The sequence below is a fragment of the Galeopterus variegatus genome, unplaced genomic scaffold (assembly GCF_000696425.1).
Source record: "Galeopterus variegatus unplaced genomic scaffold, G_variegatus-3.0.2 Scaffold626, whole genome shotgun sequence".
Classification (NCBI taxonomy): Eukaryota; Metazoa; Chordata; class Mammalia; order Dermoptera; family Cynocephalidae; genus Galeopterus; species Galeopterus variegatus.
Genome location: NW_007726737.1, coordinates 224,137 through 250,002, shown reverse-complemented (window position 1 = coordinate 250,002; position 25,866 = coordinate 224,137). Strand labels below are relative to the sequence as shown.

The following is a 25,866-nucleotide window of genomic DNA, read 5'->3' as shown; positions in this document are numbered from 1 at the left end:
AATTGGTAAATTCATTTGTGATCTACTGAAAAGAGAATATATTAAAACAAATAAAAATATCCTTTTTTCTCTGTCCTCTGAAATGACTGCAGTGGATGCTCTTAGTTATCCATTATTTTTTTTCCCATTTGATTTGGTTGATCCCTGAGGTGGTCTTTTGTTCTAAATCAAGGAAACAGAGCTAGATCTCCAAGTACACGTGGAACTTGTATATATAGGGAGATTATTAGAAAAATCATCAACAACCCAGCACCAGATGCAAGCCACATAGAAGTGTCCTAATAAAACAGGTATGTCCTTTTCCTCCCCATCTTGTTTTACACTGAGTAATGCTGTCTTACAAGTACATTCAAAAACTGAACAGATTTCTGCCCTCTAACATCTTTCTAGTGCGTCACTTCAAAATTCTAATTTCGTCTCTGTTGATATGTCCTATCAACGTTTGAAAAAATATGTAGTTTATTGGAAAACTATAGTTTGTTAAGCCTTGAAAGTTTTGTGGCAGAATTATTTTGCTGTATTTCACCACAATTATTGATTCCTTTATGGCATGCTTTGATTAGTAGACTTCAGGCAGTCTTTTCCATTGTATTTATACACAGTGAATTGTTTCCTTTTCATGCGTGCTGTGTGTCTGAGGTTTTGAAGTTTTTAATAAAAAGTGTGCCAGTATGAATATAAGCATTTGATTTCAGTAACACTGGGCTTTTCTTAAAGTACAGAGGTTCAAAGTATAGGTAAGTCCACTGGCATAGAAATAGAGTGAATGAGGGTGTGGATCAGGAGCCAAATTTGTCTGGTTAATGCCAGAACAAAAGAGCCATCAACTGAGCTGGTCTATTTCAAAAATAGAGTGGGCCTGTGTAAAAAGTGAGACCACATGTGGGTGTGCACACCTCTTGTCCCCCGGCTTTCCTTCTGAGCTTTTCCCTCCCCACCTTCTCTGGCCTATTGTCAGTATTGTTTGTTTATGCTTAGGGAGAGGAAAACAGAAGTGAGGTTGCTACACTGCCTGATTGAGCCACTACCAGGTTTGCTAGCAGCTTTGGCCACATCATCTGTGAGGTGATTTTTTTTGTGTGTTCAGAGTTACTTGATTCCGATTCTTTGTTGTTTTGTATGGAGCGGCACTTTATCTGTGTTTTAGCAGAACTATTCCTCTGTGTCCTTTACTGTTTTTCCTTGTTTCCTTTTTAAATTATGCATAGTTTTTTTTGTGTGTGTGTGAAATTAAAGCCTTTATTAACCTTCTGTTTGTTTGACTGTTATTTCTGATAAGAACACATTCTTGCAGACACCTTTAATAACCAGATGTTTGAAGTTGTGGAAATCACCTTCTGTTGGCTTTCTGACTTGGATTTCCATGCAGCGCTGTTACATCTTAAAGGAAATGGAATGGCAAAGCCATGTTTGGTCATAGTCACCACCGAGTTTCTGTAGTTTTCATCTGAGGAGGCTGTGAAGCTTTGCAGAAGCTTCTGGATAACAATTTGTAAACTTCGCATTGGCCTTACCTAAGCTTTTCCTTTGCTGTATTAAGAGTTGGGGGGTGAGAGTGAAATAGAATTTGCATTTCATACTTGAATTTAGACCTCAAGCCTAGACCAGTGGATATGCTGCTCTCACTGGGTACTATTTAATAAGGATTGTGAAACCTTCTAAGAGGGCAATCTCCTAGGCCATTCACCTCTCCTTCAAAGAGGGGTTTCCTTTACCTTACCTCCTGAGTAAGGCAGTGAGGAAAGTGTACGTGAAAAGGAAAAGCCATTGCTCTGGGAAAGATGTAAAACTGCAAAGTGCTTCAGCCCACCTGCTGTAAATAAAAATGAGTCACAATAGAGAGAAACCTGGGGTGATGTTTCAGTACTCTAATGTTCCATGGAGTGTTTGGCTCTCTTCTGAGAAAGCTCTAGAACAGGATGGTTAAAAGTGAAGTAACACCTGAATAGAAGCAATCCAGCCACCTTCCTGAAGCTCAAATTGGGACCACAGGCTCCTTGTAGTGGCATTGTCTTTCTGAACAGATTACTAAACAAAAGTGGCATTCCAACAGACTGCTGCTCACAGGTATAACTAAAATTTCACTTCAATTGGCATAAGACTAATACCAGTAATAAAAACAAAACAACCCTACAAGCAGAATAGGGTTCTGCTTTACAACCACAGTCACTCTTGCTTCTCAAAATAGTCCTTTTTCTTTCTTGAGGTTTTGTTGCTTCCATCGAGGCAGGGCAGAGAAGGCAGCTGGAGTCATCCCCAAGGCCTTGGTGAAATCTTCAATGGACAGGTGCTCCTAGAAGAGAGAGACCAGAGAGCAAAAGTCACATTCTTTCCCAGCATCTGATATAGATGTAGCACATAAATGAAGAGCAAAAACAAGCAATGTCGGGCCGAGCCCGTGGTGCACTCGGGAGAGTGCGGTGCTGGTAGAAGCAGTAGAAGGCTTAGATTCTTTTTAAAGATCAGTTTTCTGTTGCTGATTTTGTTGTTGTTAAGTGTAGTGCACATTCTTGCGGGAGAGCTGAGACTTCAATGCCAAGTGGGGAGGGTAGGTGAGGTTTTCAGACCTATATGCTCCAAATTGGGAAGGTGAGCCAGTAACAGGAGTGGGATGATGGGTCTGGCTGTAGGCAGTAGCATAAGGGTAATCTAAGTGCTTGAGCACTGATGAGTAAACCACAGGAAGGTGGATGTGGGATGGGTGAGGCTGGTAATCAGCTGGCAGGGCTGTAGGGTTCAAGAACAGGACCAGTGGGAAGACATAAGTCCACTGGGATAGGCAATCTCTGCTATCTAGCCTGAGGGGTCAGGGTCTAGCAGTCTTGATAAGCCTGAGGAATCAGACTGACTGGACAAGAGAAAGCACTGTGGAGCCACTTGCAGAGATCTAGGACACAGCCGCCACAGCCATGGGAGGTACCTGGCAGGAGGATGCTATAAACAGACTTGGGGTATGGCAGCTCTGCACCAGCCAATGATGCTCAAACCATTTATATTTACTCTCTTCCTCTGGAACAAGGCACTCTGCTGCCCTGCCTGGGTGAGTGGGGATGGCTCCCAGCATCCAGCTCCCAGGAGCTTTGAGGAGAGAATGCCCAGGTGTGGGAGGCAATCGAATGACAGACTACGGAACTAGAGCATCAGAGCCACCTGAGCTTGAAATTCATCTACAGGTGTTTACCAAGAAGCTGTTCCATTCAAGGCTCTCTGCCTAGGCAATTCCTCTGTAGCAAAGCAGCCTAATGAAAGGAAACCCACTGCTCTCAACCCCACTCTGGGGTTGTCTTGATTCTGTCTCTTCCATTCAAAATTAGCAGTCCTCAGCCCCTATCAGTCCTCTGCTTCAATAACATTGGCTGCCCTTCCCTTTATGCCACATGATATGATGGTAACAGTGGGATTCAGAAGACCTGGTTCTTGCTCTGGCTTTGCAACCAGCTACTTAAGTAACATTGAGCAAGTCACTTCTGGACCTCACTTTTCTCAGATGTAGGTCAGGTGATGATGGTAACAGCTTTCACTGTAGAGTACTTTCTATGTACCAGGGTCTGGGCTAAGCTTGTCACTTGTACTGGGATCACACCAATGTTACAGTGAGGACACAGCTGCCTCCTAGCCTTCCAGCCACCTCACAAATGGGAGAATCTAGGAGAGAATCCATGCCTGCTCTAGAAGGCAGGATTGAAATGCTCTGGCAACAATACGTTTATATAGAGCTCAAACCCTTAACAGACTTCAATGTTCTGGGAGAAGTTAGGTATCTCTCTTCTGTAGATTCCTTAATTTGTAAGACTTCTTTATTACTATACACAGAGTACATTTTCTCTCCTCTCAATACCCCAAAGCTAGCCTATTGTGGATCTTCATGAAGTGGAAATGAATATTACAAATGTGTTTTTAACAAGCTCTTCTTGGGCCGGCCCGGTGGCGCACTGCTACAGTGCGCCGCTTGCGAGTGCAGCGGCGCTCCCGCTGAGGGTTCAGATCCCACATACAGACCGGTTCCCGCTCACTGGCTGAGCGAGGTGCGGGTGCAACGCCGAGGGTTGCGATCCCGTTGCTGGTCCCGGTCCGGTACGGGCGCAACACTGAGGGTTGCGATCCATTGCCGGACATGAAAAAAGACAAAAAGGAAAAAACAAAAAAACAAGCTCTTCTTGCTGTACTCTCTCCCTCCAAGTGATCCATATAGGCGCCCCACTTCAGTTACCAAAGGACCATGTGCTGATGAGTCTTGGATTCGGATCTCTGCCCCAGTGTTCCTCTGAATTGCCTGCCCACCGAACATGTATCTAAACCTGGATGTCTCCCAGTTGCCTCAAACTACAGGGCAACCACTAAATTCATGCTGGCCCCACTCTAACCTGTCTCACCCAGGGTTTTCTATTTCACAGAATGACACAATTTCTTCTCTTTCATTCTTTATCCAGTAATTACCAAGTGTCATTGACTCCACCTCCTAAATATTTCTCCAAGTCTTCTCTCCACTTCCTCAGCCACCACCTGTCCTAGGCTCCCACCTACCTCTCAGCCTGGCAGCAGCAACACTCTTCTAACTGGTCTCTTTATGGCTGCTTTTGCAACCTTCAAATCTATTCTTCACTGAGCAGCTATAGTGGTCTTTTGAAAATGTAAATCTGACTGTCACTCCCATGTTTCAACCATAATGGCTCCCCTCCAGTTTTAGGATGGACAACGTAACCCTTAACGTGGGGTAAGAGGCGCTGCCCAGTTCAGTCCCTGCCTCCCTCGCCAGCTGCCTCTCGCAGCTCTTCACACAGCAGCCACTTTGGCCACCTTGCAGTTTTGCCCCACTGTGCTTATTCCCTGCCTCTGGATTCCATGTTTGCTGTTCCTGTGCCAGCACTAACTCACTTTGCCTCAGTAATTCCTATTCACCTTTCAGAACAAAATCTTCTCTAACTCAAGCTCCTTTTTGTAATACTCTTCATGACACCTGTATTTCACCTTTGCATCACTTATCATCACTGAAACTAAATAATAGTGTAATCAGGCTTCTCCAATCTCTCCCCAGGATATAAGCTGCCATGAAGGTGGGACTAGGTCTGTCTTGTTCATCAGGGCATTCCCAGCACCTTATCACCTGCAGGGCACAATCTGGGGGTCAATTAGGGTTGTCCAACAAATGGACAAGCCATATCTTCTTTGTCCTTCCAAAGTCTGACCCACCTCCTTCCTGCTAGGGTCCACACCCTGGGGGAGCTCCTCCACAGGCTTGTTCACCAGCTCCTCCAGGGGGAAGATGGGCAGAGGCCCAGAACTGAGGTTGGTGTTAGCATTGAACACGTCCACTTTGGGGCTTGTGGCCTCCTAGGAAAGAAAAGGAAACCACTGGCTACTTCAACAGGTATGTGGCTACTTCCAGACCACCTTTCTCTCTGAAGTCAACATTGGTTCTAGGGCACCACCTTCAAGAAGCCTTCCATGATCTGTCCCCCCACCCCCACCCCAACACACACACACTCTCTCTCTCTCCTCATAAGGACACAACGCTCTAGACTAGACCCATGAGATAATAGTTTATCGATCTGTATCTGACCAAAGTCAATTGGTGCAAGATGACTATTTTGTTCAATAACTTACTAACTTCTCCATGGCTTCCCCCAGAGTTCAAGATCTACCGTGGATATTTAACCCTCTCTCTCTTATCTGTTATGAAATTGTCATCCATGAATTCTCTTAGCCTTGACCTATCTATACTTGCCAGTCTACACTGTCAGTTCACCAAGCACCACGGGGTTCTCAACCATTGTGGCTGGAGGAGCCATGTGAGTCATCTGTTGATTACCTCAATAAGCTTGTGAAATTGCTGTTGGGTTCTGGACACATTTCTGCAGTGTTAGCTCTGTCTTATTTCCCCTGTAAGCCTGTGAACTTCTAGAAGAAAAGGCTTTGATTTCATATTCTCCTGTCCTAAGCATACAGGCTAAATACATTTCTGTTAACTGATTGAAAGATAGAAGGAGTTGTAGTTATTCTACCTGGAGAAGGGATCCCATCACCTGGACTCCTATGCATGATAAAATTTGGGAACCATTTTCACTAGGAAATGGAAGAGAGAAAACAGCTATAGGCATTGGAGTTAAACAGCAAGAACTTCCATGAGAAGTGAAGGGAAATGGGAAGGAAAGCACAGGACACTGGCATCTTCTCTGGAACATTCTCAGCTCCCATGGCTCTGACCACCAGCTGGCTACTGCAAGGGCCAGCCACGCTGACCTGTACTCACAGCAGTGATCTGACTCCAGTCCTCACAGTTTACAAGCTCCGCCTTCAGATCTTCATAGGATTTAGAGTTCTGCATATAAAGTAAGTAACAGATTAGACCTGGGTCTCAGTGGAGAGGACAAAAGGCCATTTTCCTTCAGGAGCTGAAAGAAGTCTGGTCTAAGGCCTGGTGGGGAGAAGAGAAAGAGGAAGCTCAGGCTGAGGTTGGAGGAGGGTCCCTGAAAAAGGAGGTTAGATAGTAAGGATGGGGAGCAAAGGTGCTGCCTGATCAGAAAAGGGCAGAGCTGACTGTTCATCTGTCCCAGCATCAAAAACCCTGCTGCTCTATGTGGGCTCTGGGGAATCAGGGGTCCTGGGAAACTGGAGAGGGCTCCTCCCATGCCTGGAGGGGAGCACTGCCACAGAGGAGTAAAGGGAGCAGAAGGGACCATGGCTCCCTGAGGAGACCCATCTCCATAGCCCCAGAACCTGGCACCGATCATGACACATCAGGAGCTCACTGATGTTATAATGAATGAGTGAGTGAATGAATAAATGGGGTTGAGAGAGAAGGCAGCACATACCTGAGGGAGGGAAGGGCTGCCAGAGTTGACTCGGGGCACTGAAGTGAATTTGAAAAGATCTGGCATCTAGATTTGCTGTCTTGAGATTAGTTTGAATCCATTCTCAAGACTAAACACAGCTCATCAACCACAGAATTTAAAAAACAACCACAACTTGAGGAAATTAATACTTCTAAGCTTTCTGCTTCCTTATCCTCAACTGTTGTGCCCATTTAGAGCACCCAGAGCTACTAAGCCAGGCTTCACTCTACCCTGGCTTTTCTCCTTCCTGCAGAAAACCTGCTTCCATTCTAAGGACCTGCCCTCTGCTTCTATCGGGGCCAGTTTAGGATGCACATCCTTCAGGCAAGGACCTCATATATGACCCATTTTGCTTGGAATTTAGTGCCAGGAAGACATTTTTCTGTTCTTTAGAACTGATGCGATGCGTTTCAACTGGCCCCGAGGATTTACCAACACTGTCCTGCGGTGATGAGAATGTTCTCTGTCTGTGGTGTCCACATGTGTCTATTGAGCACTAAAATCGTGGCTAGTGAGGAACTGAATTATGAATTGTGTTTAATTTTAATTAATTTAAATTTAAATAGTATAGCTCTTACCTATAATATCCAGCTGCTTCGAGCTAAATATAGCCCACAAACAAGGCACTGTAATTAGCCTTGGTTTTTGACAGACTTCCTTCCCTCTCCCTCACCAGGGGCCTTAATGGTCTTACTGCAGCCTTATTTTTTATTCCAAGCCCCCTCTAACCCCTTTACAAATAAGCAGGTCATATGTCCCAAAGAAACAGAAAGACATCTGGGAGTCAGCCCTGTCATGAAGAAGCCACGCAAGGAAGGATGTACAGGGCTATAAGGACCAGGGTGGGCTAGAGCCACTCACACTCCACTTGAAGGGGTCCCAAGCCAGGAACCAGCCTGTGAAGGTGGGAGGCTCATGTCCCTGCTTCACCACAATGATGGGAGTCTCAGGGTCACGCCCACCAGGGTGGGTCTTGAGGTATTCCTGCGCAGTGATGGCTGCAGCCTTTTTCTCCTCCTCATTGGCGTGCTTCCCAATCCAGAAGAAGACCTGTTAAGAGTCCCATGAGCTCAATCAGTCTCTCCTATCCTCCCTGGCCTACAGAATTCTGCCTCGATGTCAACAGTGGAGTCCTGACCCTGCACTACCCAGCCACGTGATCTTGGGTAGGCCCCATCTGGCTTTGATTTTGCATCTGGGAAATGAGAAAGTTGGACAGTTGTCCTCTACTTGGAATATTCTGCAAATGTGTGACTCCCACCCTCTTCAGAGCCCAAGATTCTCAAAAACACTCCTGCTGCCAACTGACATAAATAGGAGAGAAGAATCCATCCTGCCCAGCAGCCCCTCTAAGCACATTTCTCCCACCTTCCTGTTTCTTTCCTAGGCTCCTGGTTATCATAATGCCATTCCCAGGGGAAAAGTACATGGAGGCCAAGAAAACATTGACACTTACCTCGACCTAAAGCCACTCTTTCTTGGCCCTGGAGAGTGAGATGGGTGGGAAGGGAGTCGCCCAGGACCTTGGTCCTACCTGGTCCCAGACATCTAGCAGGAACACATCATCCTCTTCCAAGTCATCCTGAATGAAGTCGGGGATCTCTGTGGCCAGGAAGCGCCCTGTCTTGTTGGAACATTCAAAGAGTCGGGGGGCGATGACCAGGTTTTCTTCCTGCAGTCTGCAGAAGATCACATTGGCAAGAGGAAGATGTGGGGAAAGAATTGAGGACACAGAATTTGAAGGGACTCTGACATAAAAAGCCATCTCCTAACAAAATGTCTTGTCTTCTGATATACAAATGGGTCTCCTCTCATCCTGAATACTCTGAGGGAGAAATTCCCACTGCTTTTCTGGATATATAGTCCAGTGGCTCTCCCATAGCCCTGTTAGAAAGTTCTTTCTGGGCTGGCCTGGAGCTCACTTGGGGAGCGTGGTGCTGACAACACCAAGTCAAGGGTAAAGATCCCCTTACCAGTCATCTTTAAAAAAAAAAAAAGAAAGTTCTTTCTTATATCTTCTTTCTATCCCTCCTACTGCTACTGCAGTATATGCCCTTTTGCTTTTGAACTGGGGAACAGTGGATCATGGATATTCTTTAGAAAAAAATTTGAAAGAGGGTTTACAGCTGGTGCACCTCAGCATTCTAGGCTTTTATCAGCACCTAAGCACAGGGACTGGGCTCTGGCACCTTCATCCTGAAGGGCAAACATATAGCCCTGCGCCTCTCTTGCAGCTATGAATTCCCTTTGCCAGGCAACACCCTACCAGGCCCTGGGAATACCATAGTGAGAAGCACAGACACAGCCCCTGTGCCCAAGAGGCTCCAAGGGTACCTTCTAGACCTGGGGGCCTGGTACATGGAGTCCTCAATCCATGCCTGCTGTAGGCTTTGGCTATGGGGGTGGAGGTGCTGGGAGGCTCTCCAGCCTCAGGAGGTGAGCAGGAGGCAGAGGAACCCAATAGTTACCTCTTGGTGTTGGCATAGGGGGCCTTCCCACCCAAGGCCATCCAGAAGTTGGCTGGCTCCTGCCCTTCCACCACCACTTGTTTCTCTGTCCGGGAGATGATGTCTGCAACCATCTTGGCCATCTCCCTCTCATCCCCACTGCAGCCCTGGAAAAAAGGGAAGTAGGCCATTCGGGACGAGACCATCTCTGGTGCCACCCCTGCCCCCACCCTTGTACTGCGTTCACCACCCAAATCTCCAGGGCCTGAGAGGGCTCTCCTGGACCAGTATTCCCTGCACACAGCCCATGCAGGGACAGTTCTCCTATCCTGTTCTTTGTCCTTGACACCCCAACAAATAGCAGAGGAGAAAAGGGAGTCTTCCCCACCCCTTAGAGGGTGGGAAAGGACTCTGAGAAGCTGAGAGTCCTCATTACAAAGGCAGAGGCAGTGACAGGCACAGGGTAGTGAGAGAGAGCCCAAGACATAAAGACAGACCAGCATTGGGACAGACAGGGGTGGCCAGATATAAGCAGAATGAGAAACACTGATTCAGACATAGAGGCAGAGAATCTGAGGTAGGTCAGAGATAGGGCAGAAAGACAGACCCAGGGCTACAGAGGAGGGCAGAGACTACTACAGAGGCAGCTGAGAACCAAGAGAACAAGACCTAGTTGGCTAAGGGCTCCCGCCTGAGGATGGGGGCCTCCCGGGACCCACTTGGGGATGGGGAGGTCTCTAGGTCTTGCACACACCTTTCCACACCACAGGTAGCAGCAGGACTGGGTCTTGAGGATGAAGACGTCATTGGAGTTGAGAAAGGTGGCCCGGGCTGGGACCTCAAAGGCTTTAGTGTTGTTGGCACTGGTTCCCCGGACCTGGAACAGCTGTGTGGAAGGCATAGGCTCCATGTTGTTAGCTCGGGAGGTGCCTCCCTGCAGGTGTGGAGAGAAGGCAGGGAGAGAGGGGCAGGAATAACTCAGTAAAGACAGTGTGGGAATAGAGAGGCAGACAGAGAACCAGGGTGGGAGAGGGTTGGAGTGGTGTCTGCCCCACCCCACCCCCTGGTTCCTCTGATGCACCACCACCAGCGTAATCTTTCCAAAATATTGCTTTCATTATGGCACTCCTCTGCTCAAAACCTGTCAGTTGCTCCCCACTGCTTGTAGGCTAAAACCCAGCTCCTCGGATAAGACTTTTTTTTTTTTTTTTTTTTTTTTTTGGTGGCTGGCTGGTATGGGGATCTGAACCCATGACCTTGGTGTTGTAAGACTGTGCAGCTGGCCCTCAGCCAGGCCTTTGAAAGACCCACATGATGAAGATGCAACCTGTTTTTGCAGACTTATGCACTGCCCTCTCCAAACCCACCAGTGTAGCTTGGTGAGGCTTCTCGCTATTCCCCTGATCCTCTACCCTGGGCCTTTCTCCTTGCTGTGCCCCCTGCATTACATGCACTCATTTTACCTCTGCTAAGCCCTTCAACTCTGACCCAAAAGGCGAGACCTCCTCGAAATCACCTTTCTACCATGAACTCTATAGGTAAGCCCAGGTGATTGTGCTTTCAGAAATTTTTATTTCTGGCATTTAACCAATTGGTGCCTCAGACTGTTAGTTCACTGCTCAGGCATGATGACATGACTTTCCTTTCCCAACAAGATGGTAAACCATATTAGCATGCCATTCTTCTCCTTGCTTGGGGAATTACAGAGGACTGTGCAGATTATTCCTTAAATAATTGCATGAGATGTCTATTTCATTATGTTTAGAAGACACCAATGCAATCTGAACAGGTGCATCATTCTAGCAAATCTCACCAAAATAACTCCCTTTTTCATGTAGAGGATTTAAGGAGTTGGGGTGTGGAGGGTAGGCAGTACTTGCACATGGCAAGTACTCAATACATGTGTTTCTTCTTTTTTGGCAGCTGGCTACTATGGGGATCCTAACCCTTGACCTTGGTTTTATCAGCACCACCCTCTCCCAAGTGAGCTAACCAGCCATCCCTATATAGGGATCCGAACCTGCGGCCTTGGTGTTATTAGTGCCACACTCTCCTAAGTGAGCCACGGGCCGGCCCCTCCAACATCAGTTTCTAAAGTGACCAAATAGTGATTTCTATGACCAGTTCCTCATAGGTGATGGAGCCCCAAACAGTCTTCTCCTGTGAAAAATGGGCTTCGCCCTGAGCCCTACCTTACCCCCACGGCTCCTTCCCCATCTCCTGGACGCCCACCCCACCTCAGTGGGGACTACCAGGCTCCTCAGTCCAGCAGCCGCACCTGGTAGACCACCATCTGTCCCTTGAAGATGGATAAGAGGTGAGGTGGCTCCCTGCCCATCGGGACCCGGATCTGGACCAGCTCATCATTGTACTTCCGGTCCAGGATGACAGCTTGATAGGCTGAGGCTGTGATTTCATCCTGGCTGGCCTGGCTGCCCTGGGGAAAAGCAGTAGGAAAGAGGTGGGGTGGGGTGGGGTCAGAACTGGGGACTGACCCTATCCTCAGTCTCGGTGACAACTTCATCCCCAGTTCTCACCTAGCCCCAAACCCAACTGTCTTCCCCAACAAGCCTTACCCTGGACACAGCCAAAAACCCAACCTGACCCAGACTTCAATTCTGACCCCAGCCCCAACACTAATCCAGCCCACCCCTGACCCATCTGCAACCTCAGCCTTGATCTGAACCTCCTCTCCTTACTGCTGCACCTCACCACTCACCCCACACGCAAGTGTTTCCCTGCTCCCTCACACCTGGACACAGAAACCCACAGGCAGAGCTGGACAGAGCAGAGGAGAGAATGTGCAGAAGGTAATAGAAATTGGAAGGGACACTTGGAGACCCAAAAGGAAAAGTATTGTGAATGGGGGTACTCAGGGGGATCTCACAGCCAAAGCAGTCCCAAGATGGAACAGGCTGCCTTTTGAAGGAGTGAGTTCCCCATCCCCAGATATTAAAAATCAAGGGAGATGGCCACTTGGCAGGAGTATGGTGCAAGGGGGAGCTGAGCTGGCTGTGCTCTGGGTGGGATGGGGCGGGCCTGACCTGCCAGATGTAGAGCAGGTAGTGCTGCTTCTCGCCGATGAGGTAGGTGTAGAGCAGCAGGTAGCAGTCGCCCCCGTAGAAGTGGCCTAGCCACTTGGAATCCACAGGCACCAGCTCAAGGTTCTCAATGCGCCACACCTGGGGCCGGTATCAGGCCAGTGTGAGGTCCAGGATGGACTCCACCATTCCTTCCATACCTGGTGCAGGCCTCCCTCCCCTCACATACCTGCACCTCCCCACTCCCGTCGTCAACCATCTTCTGCTGGGCAGCCACCTGAGGCTGGACATGCATGGACGTGGCATCAAACTTTACCTGCTCCACCTTGGCTGCAGTGGGGAGAATCACGACACAAACTGTCACCAGCTGAGGTCCCACAGGTCCTCATAATAGCCCTGAATGGTGGCTACAACTCTGAGTCATACTTTATAGATGAGGAAACTGAAGCCAGAGGGATTCAGTAGCATGCCCAAGGTGGCACAGACAGAAAGTGGCAGAGCTGTAATACAGAATCATATCTTCCTGTCCTAAGACTCCTGCTTCACCAGTGCCTCTCAGGGAAGCCGGGAGATGAACAAGAGTGAGGCACTAGCTTTGTGGATCTACCCTGTCCTGACCCCCTGCAGTATTCAGACTTTAAGCATCAACCTTGTCTTCCGGCTCAACAGGGAGCTCTGCAATGCGGCTGAACATTATCTTACTTTCCACCCAGGTGCCCGGCACCAAGCTTGCCCTCAGCAAATATTGTCTGGAGACAGACCGAAGCCATTCAGTTCCCAAGGAGACCCAGCCCTATTCCAAATGAAAGGCAGGTCATTCTCAGCTCCCTTTTTGTGACCACCCTTGAATTTATCCATGTTCCCTCATGTCTCCACCCCACCAGGGTAACCCAGAGCCAGGGTAAAAGTTCCTGAAAGAGGAAGTCAGGGAAGAAGGGTTTGAGACAGACCAAGTCGTGCTCCCAGCCCAGCTCCCTCACTGCCCCGGCCTGGCCCTCACCCACGGAGCCCACAGTGTGTGTTTTGCCCAGGCCTGAGGTCTGGTTGGGCACTGTCCACTTCTGGAAGAGCTGCTGAAAGACAGCTGACTCGGCCCCATCATTCTGCACCTCCACCTGTGTGCTCGGTGAGTACTGCTTGGCTTTGATAAAGTTCTGGGAAGAGAAGAGGATGGCTGATGGTTATGTCCCTATCCCAGCATCCACCCCCAATGCAAGCCGAAGACTGGTTCTGACCCCAACCTGATCCACTGTCAAACCTACCCCTGGTCCCAGACCTGAACCCAACCCCAATCCCAATATCCTAAACCTAACCCTACTCTGACCCCAACCTCAAGGTCAGTTAGGGTTACTGACTCCAGCCCCAACAATGACCCCAAACTCTACTTGGCTTATTCCCTTTTGTAGAAAGGCCAACTCCATTTCTCCTTCCCTTCTTTAAACCAAGCTTGAGTGCAGGGAGGTGAGAGCCCACATCCCAAGGAGGCCCCAGGCTTGCCTGGTGGTTGGCCACCTGGTGTGTAGAGAACCTCCAAGATATCTATAGAACGGCTCCTCAGACCCTCACAGCTGGGCTGGACTGGGATCTGCCCCTACCCAGCCCCGGCCAGAACCCTCCCTGGCCTCAGCCTGGCGCTATGCCCTGTCTGAGTCTGCCTGCCCCCACCCCTCTGCTGTCTGCTTCTCTCCCTCTCATGGCCCTGACCCTCCTCTCTGACCCGCATCCCTACCAGGGCCTGGCTCATGGCTCCTTTCTTCTCCTGTTCATTGGCATTCTTCCCCCTCCACACATAGATCCTCAAGCTCCCCTGGTCCAGGATGTAACAGTCCTAGAGTATTAAAGAAAGATCCAGGTGAGAGCCTGGTGGTGCCAGGGGTACCAGGCTGGGGCAGCTTCAGGCACGCCCACCCCAGCATCCTATAGTTCCTCCTGTTTGGCGGGGGGTTGGGGGGAGGGAGGTGGGCCAGGCTGCAGTGGGCTGGAGACCCTCAGACCTCTCACCTCATGACTGAGCAGGTCCTGTGTGAGTGGCCGTGTGGCGACTTCCCTAACCAAGAGTTTTCCCTCCAAGTCAGACACACTGTGGGACAAAGTCAAGACACAGATGAGAAGCACTCCCTAGCCAGGGTGCCCTGCCCCCAGAAAGACCCCAGCTCCCAGGAAGACCACAGCTGGCACTCACTGGTACAACTTGAGGGCGGCCTTGAGTGCCGGCTCCACCACTGAGTCAGGTATGGCTGCCTTCAGCTCCCTGCGCTGGCCCAGCACATGGTACATCACCTGCATCAGCTGCGGGGACTCTGACTCCTTCTCCCCATCCACCACGCCCACATAGGTGCGCCCGCCCCGCTCCTGGTCTCGAATCTCCTTGGCCAGGGTCATGCCCTACAGGAAGGCCCCACGTGACCCATGAAGGCTGGCAGGGACAAGGCAGTGTCTGCCATCCCAAACCCTGCTAGGCGAGCCCCAGTCCACCCCACAGTAGCCTCAGGGGCTGAGGCACTGCCCTGCTTTTCCCACGGAAGGGGCCAGGCTTTCTAGGGGTGTGTGATGAAACCAGGTGAGAAGCAGTTGGGATAGCAGGTTTCCTTATTGGCAGGAGAGTGTCTGGGGTGGATTTGCTGGGCCTTCAGGTTTGACACTGAAATCTGTGGTTTGACTTTACAGTTTGGGGTAAGAGCTGAGCCCCAAGCATCCCAGGATTCAGTGTCTCTGCCCCAAAGCATGCTTGCACACTCACAGACACACACGTGCAGCCTCACATGTGCTTACTCACATATGCACAAACAAGCACACGCCCAGGCAGCACAGTCTCTCACGTGCTCACACTCACACACACACTTGCACACACTGCAGTTCACCCTTCTCAGCGCATCCTGGATTAATGTTAATCCTGGCCCCCTCTCTGCACACTCCCTCCCCGGGCATCTCTCTGAGTCCCAAAACCTTTGTAGACTGCTGATGTCCATGTTTCTGTCCCCAGCCCAGCTCTCTGCTCTCATATATCCAACTGCCAAGAAGACAGCCCCATTTTAAGATATCTAAAACGAAGACTGGCCAATTAGAGCACAGTGTTATAACACCAAGGTCAAGGATCTGTAGCTTCCCATCCTTCCCATCTCAGGAAGCGGGACTCCACCCATTCCCATGGTTTGAGTTTTGCTTCATTCCTCTCTCCCTTCAACCCTCACTCAGCCAACACACAAGAAGTCCAGTGGGTTCCACTGTCCAAGGCTGAGCCTGGGCTCCTCAAGGGACCTCTGCTTCCCCTGGATGGCCACAGGGGCTCCCTGCCTCCCTGCCCCATCTCCACTCAGAAGTCAGAATGACCTTCATCAGCCTCCCAGCACCCTGAGAATAAAACCCCCGACCCTCTTACACAGCCTTTTGGCCACATGACCCATGAAACCTGCCTGCGCTGCTCGCCAAGCTCCTCAGTGCCTTTTCCTCCCCACCCACGCCAAGTCCCAGAAGGCTTCCCTGAGCCCACAGCTCTGTTATTCTCTGCATGTCTGTCTCCCCCACTGGGTGGCTAGCTAGAGGCCAGAGCAAGGGAGGGTTCTGCCCATTTCATACACCACTGGATCCCCAAGGCTTGGCCTGGGGTCTGCACACCGCAGGGACTCAGTCCATCCTAGCAGATTAGCCACAAGTATACACTCACAACTCCAAGAGGCATACCTTTCCCATACACATGGAGACTTGGATCCACCTTCAAGCCCACCATCCCCCATAGTCTGGAAAGAGAGGCCTGGGGGAACGGGAACGAGGTAGGAGGGAGGGGCAGGTGCTGGGACTGCAGGAGCAGTGCGGGCAGGCTGGGCTTTGCGGGGAGGGGTGACACGTGGGCAGGTTTACCCTGAGTCTCTCCATGCGGTTACTCTCTGGCCCATTCCACTGGATGATAAGCTTCCCGAGGTCCAGGAGGAAAACATCCCCTAGGTTGAAACTATCCCAAGACATCTCCACCTAGGGAGCCACAAGAGAGGAACAGACCGTCTCAGAACCCAACACCTCTTGGTCACCCCTCTCTGCCCCTCACTCCTCCTCAGCCCCTGACCTCCACCCTGGGCCTCAAAGCCTTGGCCAATGTCCCAGAGGGGCCGGCCCACCTCTCCGGCCACGACATTCCTCTTGCCCTTGACGTGCAGCAGCCGCTGGATGTCATAGGAGTTGGTCTCCACCCGTTTCATGCCGGAAGCCACACCTCCTTTCTGGATCCTGAGAAGGGAGGTGAGCTGACCCAGGGAGTGGGCTGGGAGGTGTGCCAGGCCCCTCCCCTCCCATGCCCTGGGCTGCCTGGCTGCTGCTGGTCCATCTGAGGTCCAGGTTCAGACTAGGCCAGGTGATTGAGGCACTTAAAGTGCAGGCTTTAAGGAGGCACTTACTGTCAGGCTCCTGCAAGTGCAAAGTTGCCTTTGCATGACCCTGACAGGAGAGTCTGCTTAAAGTCTGCACCCTAGATGTTCACTCACCTCACCCAAGTCCCTGCCCTGCAGAGGGGACTGCAAAGATGGGGGCATGGTACGTGGAAGGTAGGAAATGTGAATAAGGTCAGGACCCAGAAAGCAGGGGATTGAAGTAGAGGAAAAGCAGGGAGAGGTGGTGTTCAAATGCCCACAGGAGTGAACTGCAGCTGTACTGTGGGAAGAGGGGAGCAAAACAATAGGGAGGGGTGGGGATTATGGCTAACTGAAGAGCTCCTGGCCTGTCCTACAGGTCAGCAGCAACTCCACTCCAGAGTGTATGTTTCCATGAGGAAGGCCAGGAGACCAGAACTTCAGACTTTTTTAGAAAAGCTGGCAGTCTGGGGTTTTAGTGTGAAAGGCTTGCTTTAGAGAAGAGGGAGCAGCCATTTGCCCAGTGGCCAGAGTAGGGGGGCTTCATGTGATACCCCAAGGGACTCCTTAGGCACTGAGCTCTCCAGGACTCACAAACAGAAGCTGGTTTACAGAAATTCAGTAGAGTTAGAGAATTTCAGAATGACCTCTGGAGACAGCCCAAGGCATACTCACAGGGACAGGACCAAGGACAGGGCGGTGGCAGAAATAAGGGTGGGGGGACTAGAAAGGTAAAGAAAAAAATCACCAAAAGCCCTTGAGGGTCCCCTGTGCTCCCCCACAGCTTCACACTCCCTTCCTGGCCCCAGGTCACCCTCCACTGCCCAGGATCTTCTCCCCCACGGCAGGTCTGGGAATCCCTGCCTCTTCATCTCAGGCTTAATCCTCCCATCCCCACCTCTGATCCCCATTCTGCCTCTCCCCGAGCCAGCAGCACGCCCCTCCCTACACAAGGCCCTGCTTGAAGTAGCCTCGGAAGGTCTCGCTCTCATTGCCCTGGACCTCACGGTGCTGGACAGCCCGGCCCTTCAGGAAGTCATCCATCTGCGTGGTGTAGATGGCAGCTGCCCCCTGCTCATCCTGGGATGAGGCCTGGCCAATCCAGTAGTGGATGTCATAGGACAAGTTGCTGCCCGTCTTGTGGATCTAGGGAGAGGGGACGTCCTGTGTATCCAAGGCCTTGGGCTCCCACAGTCCCCTGCCCACCTCCCCCTGCTCTGCATGGTCTCCCACACACATGGGTCCTAGACCCCAGGTGAGCTTGGCACTGGGCTGGCCATCAGGGTCCCTGAGGCGTGGCCCAGCTCTGCCACTGACTCTCTGAGACATGGACAAGTGGCCTCCCCAAGGGCCCTGCTCGCCTCATCTCGGCCTCGTGGAGACATTGGTTGGACTGTATAGGAGCATGTCCCAAAGCAATGTGTGTGGACCACCAGAGACCTGTGAGGTGATTAGGTGGTGTACAAACAAATGTATGATATGAAATGATTATCCAAATACTTTACAGCTACTCTCTATTTGTTACACATGATGCTGCTTTCCATTTACAGTAATGATGTGAGTTACATTGTTAAATGTATTTAAAATTCAAAAGTGAGTCAATATAAAGAAAAATACAAATGCCTTAACAGTACCAGTGGTACCAGAGTGTTCTGAAAATCAAGAAGGTGATGTGAAGGTGACTATGGATTTTGGAAATGTGGACTCGTTAGGATGACATCACACTAGCTTAGAAGGTCTCCCAAGACTGCAAATCCACAGAAGGTTGCCTTGGCTGGCAGCTCAGCGCTCAAGGGCAGGGAGAGCCTCTTACATTACGTCTCTGTAGAACACCACGAGGCTGGACACCTGGGCATACCCAGCGAACACTGTCTTGGGCAAAGCCAGGCTAGCTCTCCCCACTGCCCCCAGCCTTAGTTCCTCCCTGTCACCACAGTGGCTTTGCACTCTGCTCAGCCCCCTCCCTGTCCCACCTCCCACTCACAGCCAGGACTACGTAGCAGTCACCATCAAAGAAGTTCCCAAATGTGCTGGAAGGAACAGGCACCATCTGCATGGCCTAAGGAGAGAAAAGAGGTCAGAGGGGCTGCCCCGGACCAGCCAGGACCCCCGAGGCCTGGGAGGAGGAGGAGGACGTGAGGAAGCTGAGAAGTGTGAGGAGGGGAGGGAGAGAAAGAGCCGGGCCCAGGATGGAAAGGAGAGAAAAGGGAGATGGAAGAAGGAGCATCTGCATGGGGGGCAGAGGGAGGGAAAGGAAGAGACACTGGGCAGAGGAAGGTTGAAAGACAGATGGGGAAGAAACGGGGAAAGGGAAGAGGAGAGGGAGGAGCAGGGCTGAGGGGTGGGACCAGCAGGTGGGTGGCATCAAGTGCTCCAGGCAGCCAGCAGGGCAGGACTGGAGGAAGATGAGGACAATCCCAGGCTTCTGACTCGCTCCCTCCATCCCAGGCCTGTGAGCCCCCCACCCCCACGTCCCAGCAGGGCCTCACCTCGATCCTCCATATCTGCAGCCCCGGGGTGGTGATGTTGAGAGAGCCTTTAACTTGGGTGCTCAGATTGGTCATGGTGGATGAGCCTAGGGGAGAAGGTGCCTGGCAGCAAGGGCCAAGGAGCTAGGAGTGCCCTTCTAGCCGGGTTCTAAGGGCACCCTAATGTGCCAGGAGGAGGCAGGCTCAGGGGCCTGGGGGAAGGAAGGGGCATGGCTCCCACTCTGGGTCCTGATGGCCGAGGACCCAGCCCCCAGCCTTCCCACCCTGACTCCCTATCACCTGCTGAGGAAAGCCCCCACTCCTTAGCCTGGCATTCAAGGCCCTTTTTTATCTTGACCCAAGCGATTTTTCTTTCTGAAAACTTTTTATTAAAGTCATGCTTGGCTAAAAAAAATCATGCAGAGTTTTTAAAAAAATTGAAAAGAATAAAGGCTTGAAAGTGTATCTACCCAAAAGAATCAAGAACAGGTGTGCCAAAAAAAACTTGCACCTGAAGTTGATTGCAGCTCTATTCACAATAGCCAAAAGGTGGAGACAACCCAAATGTCGGTCAACAGATGCATGGATGACCAGTGGAATATTATTCAGCCATAGAAAGGAATGAGGTACTGCTAAATGCTACAACGTAGATGAACCTTGAACGCATGACGCTGAGTGAAAGAAGCCAGGCACAAAAGGCCACGTTATGTTATGTCTCCATTTATAGGAAATATCTCAAATAGGCAAATTTGTAGAGAGAAAAAGCAGATGAGTGGTTGTCAGAGGCTGGGGGAAGGGGTATGAGGAGTGGCTGCTAATGGATTTAAAGTTTCCACTTGGGATGATGAAAAGGTTCTGGAACTAGATAGTGGTGATGGTTGCACAACTTTGTGAATGTACCGAATGCCGTGGAATTGTATGCTTTAAAATGAACTCAAAGGTAAATCTTATGTGTATTTTGCCATAATAAAAGTGTGTGCAACAATTTCCTGTTCCTTCCCAGCTACTCCTAAACACCCCTCTGTCACTGTGCTGGTGGTGTACAAAATGTAGACCCTACAAGGGTGGGGATTATTTCTGCTCGTTTGGTACTGAATGCCCAGTGTCTAGCACAGTGCCAGCACTTTGCAGGATGAATGAGTGGAGGAAGGGAAGGAATGAGACAATGAGGGAGGGAGGAATGAATGAACCATTAATGAGTGAACCCTCCCGCTGTGAACCACGCTCCACCCACTGAGCTGGAAGAAATCTCCCTCCCAAGCTCCTCTTTCTGTTTGACCTGTAGCTGTATTCTCCACTGCAGCTGCTCATCAGAATCACCTGCGAGACTTAAAAATACTGATGCTCCCATGCTCAGGCCTCATCCCCAGGGATTCTGATTTAATTAGGCCCGGACAGGCACAGCACTGGTATTTCATTTTCTGCCTTTTGGGAAATGGGGCATGGGTGCTTTGAAAACACCCCAGTGATTCTGATATGAGCTAGGATGGAGAGGCACTTGTCCCCAGTTATTTTCGTCCCTGATTTCGCAAACCCTCCCCACCTGGCTGGAGGCCACCCCGTTCTCCATGAGTGGCCCCCCATCAATGCTCCTTGAACTGATAAATAATGAATGAGAGGTCATGTGGCCCCCACAGATCAGGCCTCCATGCTCTGACAGCTGAAATCTTTCTATCTAATCTCTCCTTGCACCTTGACTCTGAGTCACCTCTTTGAATAATTAATGACCTGGGCTTTTACTGCTTGGCAACTCCCTTTTCTGAGCCCTGAGGGGTGGCTGCTCTCCTTGGCACTCTGGAAACTGGAGACAAGGCCCTGCTCTACCTCTGATCGGTGCCACTTGCTGATCATTTAGCAGCTTGCTGTGTGTTGGTAGGAGCCCCTTGTGCCTGGAGCCTGTCTGATGACCCTGTTGGCCATAGCCTCCTCCATCAGGTATTTTCCAATCCACAGCGTCCCCTGGGCTCCAGGACTCCTGGTTCACCAGAACCAATGTGGGTACAAAGGAGGAGAATATTCTGTTTCATTCAATCACCACCTTTGTCTCCATCCCCCTTTCTCCAAGACAGATTCTTTGACACTCACTAGCTGTACAAATGCAGACCCCCATTCTCCATCTATGAGCTGTGGGGGTTGACTAGATAGATGATCTCTAAAGTTCCACCGAGGGACGTACTCTGATTCTAGGAGTGAACCAGCAGCAAGAGGAATCGACGGCAGACATGAGGAAGCACTTCTTGCCCGTCAGAGAGGGGATTCAGGGTTCACTCTCCCTCCCTAGAGAGAAATCAGGATTGGGGGCCTGCAGCAGCCTAAACAAGGTGGGAGCCAGCCTCCTTAGGGCCAAGGGTGGGCTAGGGGAGTCTGAGGAGGAGTGGCTCTAAGAGGGGGCCTGCCCCACCCCATGGATATCCTCCAGCTGCTCCTGCCCCCAACCCATGTTGGTCAGACATTTGTCCCCCACCCCTCAGTGGGGACTTCTCAGTTCTCCTGTCTCCCCTAAACTGCTGAGAGGACTATGGACCCCTCCCCTTCCTAGCCCCTGCCAGCATGGACCTTGGTTTAGATAGGTGCTGTCTTCTGCCTCAACTTAAATTCCTGGTCCCCTCCCTCCCACGTCCCCAGACTGGGGAAGGGCACCATCACCCCAAAACCCCAAAGTCAGCCCTCTGGGCAACATCCTGGACTCCCCCTCTCTCCTGCCCTTCTTTCTGTCTAAGCTCTCTTGAGTCTCTCCCTGCACTGACACACTCCTGCCTCTCTGCTGGCACCATGCCTTCTAGAAATGCCAGACTGCTGGCTGGCCTGGCCTCCCATGCGGCCTCTCACCTGTGCCTGCCCTAGCAAGAATGCCCTTCCCGCCTGATTCAGTTGCCTAACACTTATCTGCCCTCTGGACTCAGTTTAGGTCTCCTTTCCTCCAGGATACCTTCCCAGAATCCTCAGGCTGGACGAGGGGCCCCTCCTCGGGGGCCCCAGGGCATCACAGACAGAGGCCTCTCTTGGCCCCCTAACCACATGGCAATGGAAGAACCTGTTTGTAAATCTGAGGTCCCTGAGCTCCAAAACCTAGACATGTTTGTCATTGTAGCCCCAGCTCCTAGCATATAGTGGGTGCTCCACAAATACTCATGAGGCCAACAGACTGAACTGTGGAGTGGCATAAGGACCTTCTCAGGGCCCTGGAGGGGGTTAGGGCTCCTGCTCTCCCAGGTCTCTTCTCACCTTTCTTATCTGCTCCCTGTTGTCCCGGGAGCAGTTCCCAGTCACCGCAGCTCTGAGCTGGATGGTGGGGCAGTGGTGAGGCAGTGGAGGTGAGGTCCCTCCCTTCAGACAAAGGACACCCTCCTGCACCCCCTGGCCTGTAATGGCACAGGGAGTGGACACCCACCCAGCCCCTCCAGCCCTGGAGGATGCCTGAGCAAATGCTTTCCTGAGAAGACAATGGCCAGCATGTCCCCAGACCCTGGTCTGGACTTGGCTCCCACTGCAACTTCAGCTGAACGGGGACACAGTGGCTGGGGAGGCCGAGGGGCAGGTGCTGGTGGAGGTGACGCAGAAGTGCATGCTAGGGGGTTCGGGTGTGGACCAGGACCCGAGCCCTGCCTCTGTCCCTGCCACTGTCTTTACCATTCAGTTTCTTATGGCTGTCACTCATACCCTAGGACCCAGGAGGTGAGGCCCCAAGATACAAAGAAAGAAACCATTTTGGATGAGGAAGAAATGGGCAGAGATGGGCTGGGGGTTGGGGAGAGGGCAGGCGGAGTGAGGTCAACTAGTTCCAGTTCGCCCAGGACTATCTCGGTTTTAACTCTACAAGTTCTGTGTCCCAGGATCCTCCTCAGTCCAGGGAGTAGGGGATGGTTGACCCCCGAAGTGGAGTGGGGGCGAGTCACAGGTGGAGAGACTGAAGGAGCGATTGTCCAGGGTGGGGCCTGCAAAATGCCTTGCGTGGAGGCCTAGTGCAGACACACCAGCCTCCTTGCTCTTCCCAGACTCTGAGTGCCAAGCCTCTCCCCCAAGCCCTCACCAAGATGCTACAGGAGGCCCCGGGCTGCCAGCAAGAGTCAGGGGACCCTGCCCCCTCCCACCACCTATGGTCCCCATGGGTCCCCACTGGGTCGCCTTACCTGTCTAGGGGAGGCGGCTGCCACCTGGGAGATCTTGGGGAGTTGTGGCCAGCGAGCTGCCAAAGAGCGACCTTTGTCCTCACCACCAGCCCCCCCTCTAGGAACTGCCTTCACCATATAAGGGAAGATAGGGCCCCAGAGAGAGAGAGAATGGGCAAGGGGGTGGGGAGACAGGTGCCTGCCAGGTCCCTGTGAGCCCGGTGCCCAGCGACAGCCTGACAGCCGGAGCTGATGCGCCCCACCCTCGGCTCCTGAGCAAGCACTGAGGGATGGGGTGCGTTTCTGCCCAGGGCCCAGGCTCTCACTGCAGGTGGACAGCTCCAGCCAGGGAGGCTGAGGGGCACCCGGACCCTTCCTCCTAACCAGCAAAGAGGAAGAGGCTCACCTGTCCACCCTCCTCTCTGGGGGAAATGGTTCATGGGGAAGGAGAGGTGGAACTCCTTGGTTCTAGGAGACCCAAACCTGGGGATGCAGGGCCAGGGATTCAAATTTGGGTCTCCCAGGACAGATGAAACACTGGCACCCCTAGAGGTCTCTTCTACTCAGTATAACCCTCGCTAAGAGAGGGCCCCAGCAGCCAGCCACAAGTGCTCTTCCTGTCCCCCCCTTCGCCCCCCAAGGGCACTGGCTCCACCTGGAGTTTTATGAGTTGCCATAAACCAGTGCCCTTGGACTCTGCTCTGCCACCCTCTCCCAGAAGCCCAGCTTCCGTTTCCAACCCCTGACCGTAGGGGACCATCTCCTTCAGGACAGGAAAGGAGTGCAGCCCTCTTTGGTGTGGGTGTTGCTCAGAGACTGACTCAGCACCTTGGGCAGCTGCCCTCCAGCCTGCAGAAATTCTCCTGTCACCTTCGAACCCTGATCCTTAGGAGGGTGAGATGAAGTGGGCTGGGTGAGGGCAGCCCCTCCTCCTGTCCACACCCTCCCAAGAGTTCAAGAGACCAAGTGACTGTGGGTACTTTCAAAAGTTTGAGGAAAAATAGAATTAAAAGATAATACAAATCTTTCCACGAACTTTTTGAAGTACCTTCGTATATGTGTTTGCGTGCATATGTGTGCATGTATGTGGTATGTGTGTGTGTGGGCATGTTTTTGCATATTCTGGTAAGAGAAGTAAACTCACTGCAGATGCTATTTTGCTTTTAAAATAGTGTAACACCTTTTCTTATGAATGAAAAGGAGTATATGTTCACACAATTACATGGACAAGCAAAGAGGAAAGAAAAACTCATCTGTGATTCAAATACAGATATCATCTAAAGATAAATCACTGTGAGTGATCTTTTTTGGAGTATTTCTTTCAAGTCATTGCCCAGTACATATGCTGTATGTGTGTATTATGTGTATATAATGTCTGTCTATCTGCTGTATATATACTTTTAACTGTCACATTTATATATTATTTTGCAACTTCATTTTCAATGGTCTCATAGTAATCCACTAGATAAATAGCACAGTTTGTGTAACCAATGCTCATTATTAAACTTCCATATTGTATCCAGTTATTTGATACTATAAAGAATGCTGTGCTAAGTATTCTCATTGCTACATATTTGCCTTTAGATTACAATTATTATTATTTCTTTAAGATAAACTCCAAAAGGTGAGATTGCTGGGTCAAAGATGTGAGTAGAAAAACTGCCTTCCAGAAACATTGCATTAATTGATAGTCTCACCTGTAGTACATGAATGCCTCTTTCTCCACAATGTCCCCCAAACTGGTCTCCAGCCTTAAAGAAAATCTCCATCAGTTTGATTGTCGAAAAAGAAAATAGAAATTAATAAAGACGATTGGATGTGAAAAAAATAAAGAAAATAGTCATTGTGTTGATTTATGTTTCTTTGACTACCAGTGAGACAGACCATTTTAAAATAGATTTATTGGCTATGTCTTCTTTCGTGAGCTTTTAATAAATTCCATTGGAATTTTTTATATATTTAATATATTGAGGTTGGTAACTTGCTGTTATTTATGTTGTGCTTCTGTCTAGTTTGTAGCTTGCCTTCTAATTTAGCCTAAGGAATTCTTTGGAAAACATATATATTTTTTGTAAATTATTTCCAATTTCTTTGTTATAATAAATGTCGAACACATAGAAAAGCAGAACTAATAGTTCAGGGACTGAAGAATTAATATTTGTCATGTGTGTATGCGTGTATATTTGAAGTAAGCTGCATACATCATGATATTTCAGCCCAAATATTTAATTTATTACATATCTCCTAAGACTGAGGAATTCTCCTGTATAACTATAATATCATTTTCACACCTGAGAATATTATCAATTATTTTTAATATTATCTTCTATCCAATCTATGATCAAATTTCCCCAATTTTTTTCCACAGCTGGTTTTACTGATATAGGACCAAAAAAAGATCATGCATTTCCTTTGATTGTTATATTTCTTCAGTTTTTTTTTTTTTAACTGGTAAGGGGATCTTAACCCTTGACTTGGTGTTGTCAGCACCATGCTCTCCCAAGTGAGCCAGGGGCTGGTCCATATTTCCTCAGTATTTTTTTTTTTTTTTTTTTTTTAAAAATGACCGGAAAGGGGATCTAAACCCTTGGTTTGGGGTTGTCAGCACCCCCCCCACCCAGGGGGCAA

At 50.3% G+C, this 25,866-nt stretch overlaps 1 protein-coding gene across 2 annotated transcripts; it reads right to left on the bottom strand.

Moving 5' to 3' along the window:
* Positions 1 to 627: 627 nt before the first annotated feature.
* On the bottom strand, positions 628 to 23,312 carry VIL1 (villin 1). Of its 2 annotated transcripts, none has more exons than XM_008570744.1 (20): positions 23,260 to 23,312; positions 19,151 to 19,236; positions 18,646 to 18,720; positions 17,611 to 17,807; positions 16,434 to 16,542; positions 16,180 to 16,290; positions 14,504 to 14,706; positions 14,323 to 14,401; positions 14,051 to 14,149; positions 13,322 to 13,475; positions 12,551 to 12,651; positions 12,325 to 12,462; positions 11,559 to 11,717; positions 10,035 to 10,214; positions 9,302 to 9,447; positions 8,368 to 8,512; positions 7,695 to 7,883; positions 6,251 to 6,319; positions 5,191 to 5,331; positions 628 to 2,293 (listed from the first exon to the last, which is right to left on the bottom strand). In XM_008570744.1, the coding sequence occupies exons 2-20, from the start codon at positions 19,223 to 19,225 to the stop codon at positions 2,180 to 2,182; spliced, it is 2,484 nt and encodes an 827-aa protein (XP_008568966.1). In that variant the 5' UTR covers positions 19,226 to 19,236; positions 23,260 to 23,312; the 3' UTR covers positions 628 to 2,179. The 2 variants fall into 2 exon arrangements, with proteins under 2 accessions (XP_008568966.1, XP_008568965.1); XM_008570743.1 differs by lacking the exon at positions 23,260 to 23,312 and adding an exon at positions 21,215 to 21,292.
* Between the last annotated feature and the right edge of the window lie 2,554 nt (positions 23,313 to 25,866).

Excerpts from the sequence above, each read along its gene's own strand:
- VIL1 (XM_008570743.1), bottom strand. The coding sequence starts at position 21,239 with ATGGGGGTCTGCATTTGTACAGCTA. Across the intron at positions 19,237-21,214 it reads GGTCTGCATTTGTACAGCTA|GCTCATCCACCATGACCAAT; the intron begins GTGAGTGTCAAA and ends CTTCTCCCCTAG. Across the intron at positions 13,476-14,050 it reads GAGCCATGAGCCAGGCCCTG|AACTTTATCAAAGCCAAGCA; the intron begins GTAGGGATGCGG and ends TTCTCTTCCCAG.